This window comes from Hemicordylus capensis, chromosome 15 (genome assembly GCF_027244095.1).
Source record: "Hemicordylus capensis ecotype Gifberg chromosome 15, rHemCap1.1.pri, whole genome shotgun sequence".
NCBI lineage: Eukaryota > Metazoa > Chordata > Lepidosauria > Squamata > Cordylidae > Hemicordylus > Hemicordylus capensis.
The window spans coordinates 20020507-20034337 of record NC_069671.1 but is presented as its reverse complement, the minus strand read 5'-3'; the positions used below and the strand labels follow the sequence as shown (position 1 = coordinate 20034337).

The 13831-nt window shown below is 50.8% G+C and overlaps 1 protein-coding gene across 4 annotated transcripts in view; it reads left to right on the top strand.

Moving 5' to 3' along the window:
* Nucleotides 1-13831, top strand: part of LOC128337906 (mevalonate kinase-like) — a 185308-nt gene that overhangs the window by 19117 nt on the left and 152360 nt on the right. The window contains exon 11 of one of the 4 annotated variants that reach the window (XM_053279576.1): nt 1731-3966. The exons of the other annotated variants lie outside the window; for them this stretch is intronic. Coding sequence (XP_053135551.1) covers nt 1731-1840 — 110 coding nt within the window. The 3' untranslated portion in view covers nt 1841-3966. Of the gene's footprint in view, nt 1-1730; nt 3967-13831 lie in introns of those variants that run through there. 4 annotated transcript variants of the gene reach the window in all.

The window sequence follows — 13831 nt, the reverse complement described above, 5'->3', positions numbered from 1 at the left end:
CTCTGTGTTTGTGGCGTCAACCTTGATAAGAACTCCCCACCCCTGCTGCCGCTTAACTCCTCTCCTGCTTCCCTATGGAAATGGCAGGTGCGGGGAGAGATGGGGGTTGAGATAGGGAGGCAGAGGCTGGGAGGGTGCTTGCTTTCTCCCTGCAAGGCACAGATGGTTTTTTTAAATAATCAATGTCAGCAGTGCCTTCTTTCTGCTCTGATGAATAGATTCTAAAGAGGCAGTGACATTATTTGAGATAAGAGGGAAGAGAGAAAGGGTCAGTGATAGAAAATGTCAGAGCGTGTAGATAAAAGGCGGCAGCAAGATGGGGGTTGAACTGTCCTCAGAGTTGTTTTGGGTTAGCGTGTGGAGGGGGCGGGCGGGCGGGATGTTGCCCTCGTCCCTTTGGAAGCATATGCACCCAACGGGGGGGGGGGGGGGAGCTAAAGAGAGGGGCAACAAAGGGTGCAGTTCTAACGGAATGAATAAAGACTGAGGGGAAGTGTAGGCACCATCTTGCTGGAAAGCGTTTCCCCAAATTAATCCGCCAAGGCCTCCTTTGTTCATAGCGGTTCTTTGCTGTGGGTTATGTGCATGTAGAGGGTTATCCTATATGAGCCACCGGGATTACTTGCCCATATGAATTGACTACCAAAAGAGGAGACTCTGCAGACAGAGCTTGTGCATTGCTGGATGTTGCCACAGATGCAACGCTTTCCAGTTGAAGGCCAAGTCATGTGCTTTCTTGGGCCATGCATGGAGTGGGAGTTGGGCCTCGTGCATTGCTGGATTCTTCCTTTGCTGTAGACTTGGCATGCAACCTTAAGAACATAAGAGCAGCCCTGCTGGATCAGGCCCAAGAAGGCCCATCTAGTCCAGCACCTTCTTTCCCACAGTGACCCACCAGATGCCTCTGGGAAGCCCACAGGCGGGCGATGCTGTTGCTCCCTGCAGCTGGGATTTGGCAGCCTCCTGCCTCCAAAGCTAGTAGCCACAAAGAGGAGCAAAAGCCACAGAGGGTATAAAGGGCTTCATCTCCTCAAAAGCATGACATGTATTAGGAGCACTGTTGCTCCCACAGTTCTGTTCTGCCTGGTTGTCTGAAATGGGGGGGGGGCAGTTTCAGAAGCCCCAGCTCCATGATGGATTGTCTGTCCTAGTGTGGCTCTTTCCCTCGGTTCTCACTCAGGTCTGATGCTGTTCTATCAATTCAGTGTCAATCTCGGCCTGGCTCTGTCTGGCAGAGATGCCATATGTCCCTGTGCAGGGCACGGCACCAGGTTATCGATGTGACAGGGCAATTCACACGCTGGCAGGCGAGACGGAGCCTCGCCAAGGAAGGAGGGAAACCCCGAGGTGGAGGGAAGGAGCGACGCAGGATGTGACAAGCGAGAGAACGGAGAGGCTGGCTGGATCAAGGCGACTCTTGGGGATTGGCTCCGGAAACCCCCCGTGTGGCAAACCTGCCGTCTGTCCTTGAAAACCGTGGCCCACAACCCACAGCCAAGCACTTCCCCAAGCAAGTGCTTGCTGTGGCTTGCTCTGTGGCTGCAAAGGGTCTGCTCCTAAGTGAATTCTATTCAGAAGCTTGGTGCACTCTCTTTTTATGGATGGATTGAGTTTCATTGTTTTTCCATTAGACATTTTTACTTCCATGCAGATAAAACTTTAAAAGGGGGAGGGGTTAGAAAAAAGCTGATGGGCTGCCTTTTTATAACCCTTTAATAATTTTTTTGCAGATGAGGAAGGCAAGATACTCCTCAAGTGTAGAACATCTCGAAGCTTTTTGGCTGAGTCTGTGCTCTCAAAAACCTCATCCATGTGGGATTGTGTGCCCCTGCGGCATTAGCATGTCGGAGATCTGCGGCCCAGGGACACACACCATGGGCAGGTTAATACTGCTCAGGTAGCTGCTGTTGACTCACTTTGTATGTGACACCTGTTGCATGGAGCACCAGACCGATAAGTTGAGGAACAGAAGCAACTGCCTGCTGCTGAGTCAGACCCTGGGTCTGTCTAGCTCAGGATTGTCTACTACACAGACTGGCAGCAGCTTCTCCAAGGTGGCAGGCAGGAATCTCTTCCAGCCCTGTCTGGAAATGCTGCCAGGGAGGGAACCTAGGACCTTAGATGCTCTTCCACTGAGCCTACAGCCCCATCCCTGAAGGGCAGTATCTTACAGGGCTCACATATAGTCTCTGATTCGAACTAGGGCAGACCGTGCTTAGCAGAGGGGGCAGTTCATGCTTGCTATCCCAAGCCCAGCTCTCCTCCTTAGACCAGCATGGTTTCTTTTACCATGCCATTTGGCATGTTTAAACCAGGCCTTGCTGGCTTTGCAGATGGGACAAAACTCCTAGAAAGCCCGCCTGTTTGGACACTGCTCACGGATTGTCTTGTGCAACAGGAGCTTCTGTGTGTCATTGGATTGTTTCGGATTAACACAGACCCCTGCATGAGATCTTGGGGGCTCAGTGAGAACACACCCACCCTGGTAGGTGTGCCAATGCACTTTTGGCATGTGCTCTAATTGCATGAGCATCCAAATCGCCCCTCTACACCTGCCCCCAAACCCTAATTATAGCATGTTTTGTTGAGGGGCACTGTTCATCAGTTTCCACATGTGTGTCTGCATGGTGTTGCATACACAAGACGGCCTTCCGTGGAAGAATTTCATTGTGGCATGAAGCTGGCGTTAGCTGTGGGAATATGGCAGGACAGTAGCTTGAACTTCCTTCTGACCCAGGACTGCCTGCAGGGACTGTACCAACTTAGTTTCACATGGAGAGGTGTTTGCCTGACTGAAAATCGCCTAAGTTGTGCCAGAGAGTAGGTAGGGGTAAGAGCATAGGAACTGCCTTGTGGGATCAGACCAGGTTGGTCAGCTGCTTGTGGGAAACGTGCATGCAGGATGTGAAGTTGAGGGTCTTTCCTGGAATGCCTCCCCATGTAAACTCTGAGAGACCCTGGCTTCTTTCAGACGGTCCTTGGAAACATGAGTTGGGTGTGAGCAGCAGCAGGGCCTTGTTGGTGTGTAGCCCCTTCTCCCCTTGCCCCCTGCGTGTGAGGGGAGAGATGGGACGCTTCCACATCGGGTTGGTGGCAATCCAGAACTTGCCACAACTGGCTGGCTTCTACCCAGAAGCATCTAGAGGCTGCCACTATGTCTGAATGTGGTGAACAGTGGCTTGTCCACACACCAGGACCCCAAACCGTCAGTGGCCACCCTCCCTACAGACGCTCCTTGAGGCAGCAGCTTCACTTGCTGGTTTATGCAAAACGTGCTTTGCCACATTCGGATGCGGCCATCTGTGGCTTGCTGTGAACGGTCTCCTTGCCTTGTGTGCAGAGGAAGGGTGGAGGGTGCAACCTCGTGATTGGTCCTTTTCAGTCCCCCCCAGCTTGGAAGATCAGTCTGGAACCCGTCGGTGTGAATATGGGCCTTGTGTTTGCCCCACACAGTGGAGGAATCGGAACTCTGCCCGCCTGTTACTTCCTCATTGATGGATTTAAGAGGAGCCATTTCCCCCCTCTCTCTCATGGCGCACTGAAGGTTTTGAAAGTTAAGTATTACTGTCGGCTTTGTTGTTGCCTAACTGCGACAGACAAATTGAGAACTAGTTGTCAAAATGTCAGTGCACAACAAATCAACATTCAAAATGAGTCTCAGTGCAATGTGGTGTATAATTAAAAAAAAATCCTTTTTAGAAATTTCAGTGAGCGTTGGCTTGGCTTTATATTTGTCTGTGTGATTAATAAAGGCAGCTAATTTTCAGACTTTAAAAACAGCTAGAAAATAGCTCCTAATTACATATTAGGCTCCGAACGTCCCCCGCTGTTCTCGACTGGTATTGGTGGGCCAAAAAATTTGGCAGGGGTTTAATTACATTCTGAGCTTCATCTAATTTTAGTTAAATGCAATGTAATCAGCAGCAGATGTCTTGAAATAAAATATGAATTATGAATATGATGAAATTTCTTTAATTCTTTGAAAAATAATTTGCTGTTTCGTTCCCTGAAGGAGCAGAGGGCTCCTTTAGGAGCAGGCTGAGGGAGCTTGTGCTGAAATGATGTGTCTGGAAAATGCTTGGGAGTGGGCCTAGGTGCTGGCGGATTCACAGCAGGTGGCGGTGGATTCGCCGGGAAGGAGTTGGTGTACTGCAGAGGAGGAGCGGCAAATGGTTTTAAGGTGACGGTGGTCTCACATGGAGCTTCAGTGCGTCTCTGAAGGTGGAATCTTCGAGTTGGGTTTCCCTTGCTCAGATGCGGATGCTAACATGTCCGGTCTCTGACCCAGCTCTGCCTGGAATTATTGAGCGTTCAGAATGGCTCGGAGGGCCTTCATCCCTCAGAGACCAGCTCCTTCATTCCGACTTCTCGCTACCCTGGGCCAGCTTTCACAAAAGATGCCTGAATTGTGATTTATATCGCCCTCATCTGCATGGTGACATCACCGTCTGCATTACAGATGTCCGTCCGTTTCTTGGGCTTGTACCAACACAGAGCCCCTGTCTTTCTATCTTGTTACTATCTATTTATTGTATAGTGCCATCTAAATGCATGGAGCTTTGCAGAACTACATGGCAAGTCCCTGCCCCACAGGGCTTACGGGCAACAACTTGCTACAGAGGAAGGTCTGGGGAAGAGTGTTGGTTTCTTTCCGCTACTGCTGTGTCTTTTGAAGGGTACAATCTTGGGAGCTAGTGTGGTGCATTGGCTGCCTTGGGGAGGAATTTTTCCTTTGAATCCTTGCTCAGCAGATAACTTTGGGTAAGCCACAGTCTTGCATCCTTGCCTCCCTCACAGGCTTGTTGTGAACACCAAATGGGGTAAAGTCCATGTATCCCCCCCCATAGGGTCTTGGAGAAAGGACAGGATGCATATGTGAAAAACGCAACCACACATTGAATGCCACCGGCTAGATTTCATTTTCCTCAGAGGCTTAGTGAGGGCAGGCTGGGTTCTTTCCCTGGTCCCCACCCACCCCACCATGCCTCGCCTAGTTGATTCCTTTAGCAAGGGCTCCACCTTCCCTTGCACGGCCTCTCTGGTGGAGGACAGACCTCCTCTGCTTCCCGCCTCCCCCCCCCCCCCCGCCCGCCATGACACTTCTGCTATATTTTAATCGGGTTTTGCCTGGGTTCCCCCGCCAGCCACACAGACACGCTTCCCCGCCTAGGTTAGCAGCCCTCGCTGTTCAATTCATCAAGGGAGTGACAGCTAAAATTCATTTGAAGATGAAGAAAGTGCAGGCTAATCCTTTCTGGGAGACATTGATAGACTAGCGACCGCGGAAGAATTGCACAGCAGTAATGAAATTAGGCTAAAACTGCTGGCGGATAGCAGATAATTGCCCTTGTCTGTCACTAGGAATAACATCTCCCCAAATCCAACACCATGATTGGGGGAAAGTTGGTGGAACTGTGTTTGTTTATGTTATCCCCCCCCCCGCCTTCTCTAGAAAGGCTCTCCAATCCCCCCCGCCTGCCAAAATCGGGATTAGTGGCACAGATCGCCTTTCAGATCTGGCTCCGTGACATTTCTGATCCCATCAAACAGGAGGAATTGGTTTAGATATTAATCTCGATGCGTTGCAAGGTTAACAGAGAACCCGAGCCAAGAGTATCTCCCCCCCCCCGCCCCAGAGCATTATCTGTGCTCAGCCTGGTTGTGGTCCCCCCTTAAGTTTGTTGATTGGATTTTGCACCCCAAATCCACGCACACTGGAGCCAGTGCCATAAATCTTTGTGTTTACATTCAGTAAAGGCTTCCAAATCTTTAATCAGCCCTCTCAGGTGTAAGGTAAGAATAATTTCGTTCTTTGCCCCAAGGGTCATCTAAAGCTGCTGAAATTGAAATTAGGGATGTCACTGAAATTCATCTTTCCCAGTTTGGAAATATCAACATTGGATGCTCATAATGCTCACCTCTAATGTGAGGTGAGCATTTTGGCCCCCAAAGTTCTTCTTCAGCTCTTATTTTAATCTGAGTTGGCCCTCTCTCATTTCCACCTACCTGCAGATGTAATCAGCCCCTGGGGAAACCACACTTCCCAGGATGCTTGTGGTCATGATACATGTCTTCCTTGCAGGCATTGGGAAGGAGGAACGAGGCCTCTGTCCCTCCACCAGCACCACAGGCAAAGCAGCCACCGGGGAGGATCATGGATTTGGAGGCTCACTGAGGAGTTTGCGGGAGGGATAGCCTTGTCACACTGAAATTATCAGGGGTGTGACCGGATAACAAAAACAATTTTAACTTTTTGGCTGCCCCATAGGAATAGCTCTCAAAATAAAACAGTCTACCGTATTTATTTCTTACATTTTTGTAAAGGTGAAGTGTGCCGTTGAGTTGGTGTCGACTCCTGGCGCCCACAGAGCCCTGTGGTTTTCTTTTTGGTAGAATACAAGAGGGGTTGACTGTTGCCTCCTCCTGTGCAATATGACATGATGCTTTTCAGCATCTTCCTATATCGCTGCTGCCCAATATAAGTGTTTCATACCAGCAGGGATTCGAACTGGCAACATTCTGCTTGTTAGTCAAGCATAAGTCCCCAGGCGGTTCACAATCTAAAAACCACTAAAACATAGTCACAAAGAAACCCTGTCAGAAACTCTGGGGAAGCTACTGCCAGTCAGTGTAGACTGTACTGAGCTGGCTGGACCAAGAGCTTGACTCAGCAGAAGGCAGCTTCACACACTCACAAGGAAGCTCGAGCAAGGATCTTGGGGGTGTTTCAAGCGTCACACTTTTTGCGTCTGAGAGAGGTTGGAGAGTCTCCCTCTGCCTTCCAGGGTTGCTGTGCCTCTGCTAGCATCAGCCTTTCGGACCTTCTGAAGACTCTGCCTGATTTATTTACGCCTCTCCTAAGGGCCCATGAAGGGAGCTGAGTACTTGCTCCAGGTACTAAATTAAGCAGGAAGTCGCAAAGGTTCTCCGGCGGCTGCAGATGTGATTCCCAGGTCTGCAGAGCGGCTTCGTGAGCTGACCGGCAGCCCTTTGGTGGGTGATTTATCGCAGGAGGGAGACAGCACGGGTGAGTGAGTGTGCTGGCCAGCCACAGAAATATTTTATACGTCGCAGGCGGCGTGCGTAATTTACTGTGGCCAGTGGTAGCATATTTCACTTCCTGTCGTGCCGATGAAGATTACTTGTGTTTGAAATCGCCTGAGTACACAGTCGATTCCACTTAAACGTTTACCCTTGGCTGAGCACGGATAATGCTCTGGAAAAAAGGGAGAGAGACTCTCCCGCACTTGGCTCGGGTGCACGCCACGCAAGGGAACCGTCACGGGCGAGGATGGCCCCCACAGGCGGTAGCTTCAAGGGCAAAGAGAGGGAGGCCGCCTTTACCCCGTGCACAGCTTGCGAGTGGAGTTCACCGCCAACGAGATACAGCAGGAGGTGCCAGCTGGGCTGGTCAGTGCCATCTGGGTGTGTGTGTGTGTGTGTGTGAGAGAGAGAGAGAGAGAGAGAGAATATGTGGATGCTCATGGCAATTCTTCACACGCTCTGCACCAGTGCTTCCCAAACTGAGAGCCTCCAGATGTTGCTGAACTACAACTCCTCTCAGCCCCAGTTACAATGGGAGTTGTACTCCTGCAACATCTGGAGGCTCCTAGTTTGGGAACCGCTGATCTACCCCCTTGGAGATGGAAAGCAGGTGAGAACATTGCCGGACGTTCAACTTCCAGCGTGTTCTTGTGCTTTGATGGTCCTGACCACTGGCCCTCAGCAGCCCAATTTTCAAGCCTGTTCTAAAAGCTTTTAAAAGTTTTCAACTTCTCTAGAGTCATTTTTGTGTTTTTTTGTCAAAGTTGTCAGAGGAACGGAAATGGGCAGGAATGGGGAGAGAGTGCAACCCGTTGTCCATTGTTACCCTAACCCTGAGCCTGATCCTTTCCTCTGTGCAGAAATGGCTGCAATTTTACCCTAAGCATTTGGGGTTGGTGACATACAGGAAGCTGGGAGTGCAACAATGTTCTCACCCATTTCCCGCCCCTGGGGCGGGTAGACCGTTGCCAGAAATCACCATGAGCTTTCGTTCTCCTGAGATGGCATCAGTGGCCAAAATTTGTGGCTCTTGAATGATAGGGTCCCCAGATGTTGTTGAACGACAACTTTCCTTTGGCCATTTTGGCTGGGGTTAATGGGAGTTGTATTCCAACATCTGGGGACCCAAGGTTGAGAACCCCTGAGATACAGTGACATCTGTTGGCTTAGGTGGCTGTAGAAGAGGGTTCATGAAGGAGGAGCTTATTTATATATATGTGTGTGTGTGTGTGTGTGTGTGTGTGTGTGTACACCGCCTCTGGGCGGTTTGCAGTTGCCTGCAACATTTCACAGATGTTTTCATTTATTTATAAAAACCTATTTATAGCATCTCTGTGGAACGTCACTTTCCCAAGGCTTCTTTCTACCACCATTTCACAATGCAAAGGCTTGATCCCATCAGCTGCCTCTGCAGTACCTGGTCCTCTCTTGATGTAAAGCCTAACCATGTAGACCAGTGCAGAGCCATTGGGTTAAAATCAGGCATACCAGGGAGATGTGATTGTCCTACAGATCTCTCTACTCTTTGTCTCCTTATTCAGGCACCTGACCCTCACATGTGCTATATGAATGCAATATTACTGTATTTGCATCCACTTATTAACTGTTCTTTCACAAATGCTTTTTGTCCCTCTGATCTTTTAAGAACATCAGAACAGCCCTGCCGGATCAGGCCCAACAAGGCCCACCTAGTCCAGCATCCTGTGCCACCCAGTGGCCCACCAGATGCCTCTGGGAAGCCACAGGCAGGAGTTGAAAGGGGCCTGCCCTCCCTCCTGCTGTGACTCCCCTGCAACTGGTACTCAGAGGCATCCTGCCTTGGAGGCTGGAGGTGGCCTTTAGCCCTCCAACTAGTAGCCATTGATAGACCTCCATGAAGTTATCCAACCCCCTCTTCAAGCCATCCAGGTTGTTGGCTGTCACCACATCTTGTGGCAGAGAATTCCACAATTGGATTGTGTTGTGTGAAAAAGCACTTCCCTTTGTTGGTCCTAGATTTCCTGGCAATCAATTTCATGAGATGACCCCTGGTTCTAGTGTTTTGTGTGTGAGAGGGAGAAGAATTTCTCTCTATCCACTTTCTCCATTCCATGCATGATTTTATAGATCTCGATCATGTCTCCCCGCAGTCATCTTTTTTTCTAAACTAAATAGCCCCAGGTGTTGTAGCCTTGCCTCCTAAGGAAGGTGCTCTAGGCCCCTGATCATCTTGGTTGCCCTCTTCTGCACCTCTTCCAGTTCTACAATGTCCTTTTTTAGATGTGGTGACCAGAATTGTACACTGGAGGCAGAGCAGGTTAAACCTCTAAATAAAAACACATTCCTGCATCCATGAGAACTAGAAACTTGGTTTTTCTGAAGCGTGTTCCCATTGAGCAACCCTCAGGCTCTGTGACTTTAGTGCCCAGGTCTGCCAGTGCTGCTCTCCTTCCTCGGCCTCTGCGTGACCAAGCCGCCAGGGAGAGGTCCCTGTTCCTACCTTTGCTCCACTGTATCTACCTGGCTAGATTGAGAGCCGTTGGCTGCTGCACATTTTAATGACATTTAATCCGACAGGGCGAGGCGCCCTGTGACATTTTGGCTGAATACACAGGAAAGGTCAAAGAGCGCAAAAGGTTGGGAGAGGTCAGACAAAAAGCCACGCTCTTTTCGCTTCTCCGCACTTCTTCCCCTAAGAGCATCTGACAGCTTTGGGTATGGCTGGCGCATTAGCGGCTCTGCTGGGCCCGAGTGCCCAGCCACGAGGCGTATTAATAGCCATCTGATATTTCAGCTTGGAAAGCTTTTTCTTTGCCCAAGTAATACACTCCTGTGTTTTCTAGGATAGCAGCACCGTCGTCCTGCAAACTGGGTCGTTCTGGGGAATAGGGCCAATTCTTTCGCCTTCAGCGGCCACCCCGTCTGTTTGGGGAACAGTTCTGGTTTTGCTCGGATAATTGGCCAACAAGCAAAGCCTTCCCTTTGAGCTTTGCCCTGCTGAATTTTTAATATCATTTTATATCAGGGGGAGACCTGAGTCCATACTCTCGAGGTCCCTCTTTGTCCACAGTGCACTGCAGCCGGAGACAGCAAGGTTCCACTCGTCTCTCCACCTCCAGCTCTAATTGGACTCTGAGATGATAGAGAGTTTGGAGAATAAAAGTAGACCCTGTGTGGGAGTGAGAGAGAGCGCACGTGGATTTATTTTACAGAGCAAGGCCTGAGTATGGCAGGACAGACCAGGAGGAAGCCCGACCTCATGGGATCAGCTCCCTCGCTTTCTCCCTCATAGCTGATCCACAGGGACCCCCAAACCGAGGCTCAGCTCACTAGCCAGCCATTATTTGTGGTGGTCCCTCTCCTCCAGATCCTCTTCTGGCACATGGGCAGAGGACGCAGGAGAAGGTCAGGTCTTTGGTCATTTGAAATGGAATAGCTGGGAAGAAATAGGGGGAGCCCCCCCCGCCTCCAACGGCTCAGGAAGGATTCCTGCTCTTTCTTACCATCTCAGAAATAGCTGTGGAAAGGGGGCCCCTGGGTGTTGCTGGGTGTCCTGCTCGCCAGAGGGCTAGGGGCACTCACCGCCGGCCAGCAGGCAAGTGGGTTTGTCGATGCCTGCTGATGCAACCCCTTGTGCTAAAGGGGAATTCAGGTTTAAAACTGACTGAAATGCGTGTTGACCTGGCTGTCATTGGATATTGATTTAAATCAGAACAAATGGATGTGAGCAGATTACCGAAGAAATTCATTCAGAACAGAGAAAAGTCTGTATTGAAAATAGCCAACTGTCTGCAGGTCTGAACCATAGCCTGTGGGGCCTGGCTCTGCCCCCAAAGACAGATCTTAGATATGCTGGAGAAAAAACTGCAGATAAACTCCCAGGACATGGAACAGCCCTGGACTCTGGCCTTTTCTCCCTGCTTTCAGCACATTAACTAGGTGCACATTGTGACTCGCATGTTTTAATCTTCTGCAAAGAGCTTCCTTGGCTCTCTTAAGGGTTCTCTCTGTGCTGGTGCAAAATCTGATGGGAAGTTCCCAGACTCCCACAGAAACAGAAGCCCAAACCCAACCCATGCGGGTTGCCTCCGCACTAGCCCTGTTGTTGGGAATCACCATATTTTTCTTTGCCCATTTTTAAAATGGAGAATCTGGCATTTTCGGTGTCGTCCTCCCATTTTTCCAGACCAGCTTCTTGGTGACTTTTTCTTTTGCAATAAAATGCAGTGGCAACACTTGCATGGAGATGCATTGGAAGCACAACTTGGCACTAAAAAAACCTGCCCTCAGAGATTAAGATTGAACTACCTCGAGGCAACTACAGGTGTGATAACACAAAGTTGTGCTCTATATAACAACTGAGGAATGGCTTTTGCTGGAATGTAATGTCTTCCATGAGCTGGTCTGGTGGTAGCAAGCATGACCTGTCCCCTTAGCTAAGCAGGGTCTGCCCTGGTTGCATATGAAAGGGAGACTAGAAGTGTGAGCACTAGAAGAGATTCCCCTCTGCAGCGGATGGAGCCGCCACTCTGGGAAGAGCAGAAGGTTCCAAATTCCCTCCCTGGCAGCATTTCCAAGAGAGGACTGAGGGAGATTCCTGCCTGCAACCTTGGAGAAGCCACTGCCAGTCTGTGTAGACAATACTGAACTAGATGGGCCAGGAGTCTGACTCAGTATATGGCAGCTTCCTATGAACATGGAGAAATCCAAGTGCGGCCGTTGTGCTCCTGTGTGCCTTCCAAGATCCAGAAGCATGGAAAACCACTCCTAAATATGTCTGTGCCATTACTTGCTCTGTTCTGTTCCCATCTAATCGCCATGTCTGTTTAGGTGGCCACTCTGGAAAAACCAAAGTTCTGGTCTTTTGGTAATTGATACCTAGAAGTTCATTTTGGCCGCCAAGGGCCAGGGTGGGTGCCGCCCTCCTCAGTCCATTTGGCGCTTGGGAGATGAGGGCCGTGTCCGTCGCATATACTAATGTGGGCAGAGGCTTGTTGGCAAGCTTTGGAGGATGGAAGTCTGAGTGGTACAATGCTAGTCAGCTGTTAGAGATGCAGAGAGAAATAAAGCAGCTGTGCGGGGGTAGCATACACCCTTACTTCGCTCTCTCCAAGGTGGGTCTGGGCCTGACAGCTGGCCTTGGTGGTTTCATCTAACCCGAAGGAAAGGGGTATCATAAAGCTTCCATCGGAGGAGTAATAATTAGGTGGTGACCCCAAATAATGCTTGTCTAGTGAGCTAAGCTTTGTCTCTGGGTGAAGGAGAGCAGGAGGAAAGGGCCTGCCTACTCACTTCAGGAGTTCATCAACTTCTACCACTTGGTTGTCTTTTCAAAATGGCAAAGCCCTCTCAGGGAAGGGGGCTCCAGCCACTTGAGCTTTTGGGCTGCCCCATTTTGATCACCTTTTTTAAAGGCGTGGTGACCCAAACTGTCTGCGTGAGTCTAAAGGCCCCCCCATCACCCGGATCAAATCGCCAGCCGTGTCCCACCTAATTCCCAGTCCCTGAAGCTGCTCGTCCTCCTCTGAGACTTGGAAATCTGCTTTGCGGCAGTCACTGGCTCCCCCCCACCCCGCCCGCCTTGCTCTCCAGGGCCTCGGAGACGCGCTTCTGTGGTGCTGGGCTACAGTCTCCACTCGGGTTGTCTCTGGGGAGGGGGCTCCGGGCGGCTGCTAGGCCTCTCCAAGACAAAGCGGCGTCTCTCTCGGGCTGACACTTTGCTTCCCGAGACAAATGACGGTTCAGGAGCTGCCACCAAGCGCGTCCTTCCAAAACCAACAGATTGGATTTTCATAAGTGAGTTTATTTTTCTCTGTGCTAAGCCGAGTGGAGCAGATTACAGTGTCGAGAGCCGGCCGGGGTGGGCAGCGCCACACCAGCCTCCTGGCCCCTTCCTGCTCCCGGAATCTGTCCACGGGCAATCTGGGCATTGCCCAGAGGCGGTGGCCTCTGAGCGGGTGCTGCCTTGGCCTGGCCTGTGGCACCAGCCACGCATGGTGACGGGTGGCAGGCTGCCGCTGGCTTGTGGGGCAAGCAGGCACCGCTTCTCGTGGGAAAGTCATCCAGGCAACGCACAGGGCCGTGGGAGCAGGCAGGGGGCCCGGTGCAGCGCCTGGCAATCGGCCAGAAGCATGCGGGGACCATCTTCTCTTGGGAGCGCGGCGGGAGAGGTTGGCCCATGTGCCTAGTCCTGGGGTTTTCTCCGCCTACAGCTCCCAACAGCCACAGCGGCCATCTGGGGACCTGAGGTTGGGAACCCCTGGTCTAGACAAGGCAAAGAGCAGGCAGCCTTCAGCGAAGGGCTCTTGGGGGAAGACAGAAGAACATGTTTTCTGGATTTGGCCCAAAGTCCTTTCTCTTGTTTCCAATGCAGGCAGGCAGATACTTCTGGGAAACCCGCAAGTAAGTCAGGCGAGAAGGCAACAGCTCTCCCCTGTTCGCAACATCTGGTATTCGGAGGTACACTGCCTCTTAGTATGGAAGCTCTGTTTTCATTTAGCCTAGCCACCTAATGGTGCAGTGGGGAAATGGTTGACTAACAAGGTTGCTGGTTCGAATCCCCGCTGGTGTATGTTCCCCAGACTACGGGAAACACCTCTATTGGGCAGCAGTGATATAGGAAGATGCTGAAAGTCATCATCTCATACTGCGCGGGAGGAGGCCATGGTCAACTCCTCCTGTACTCTACCAAAGGCAACCACGGGGCTCTGTGGGCGCCAGGAGTTGGAATCGACTTGACGGCACACTTTACCTTTACTTCATTTTCATTTAATATGAGTAGTAGCCACCACCAACAGAACAATCTCCC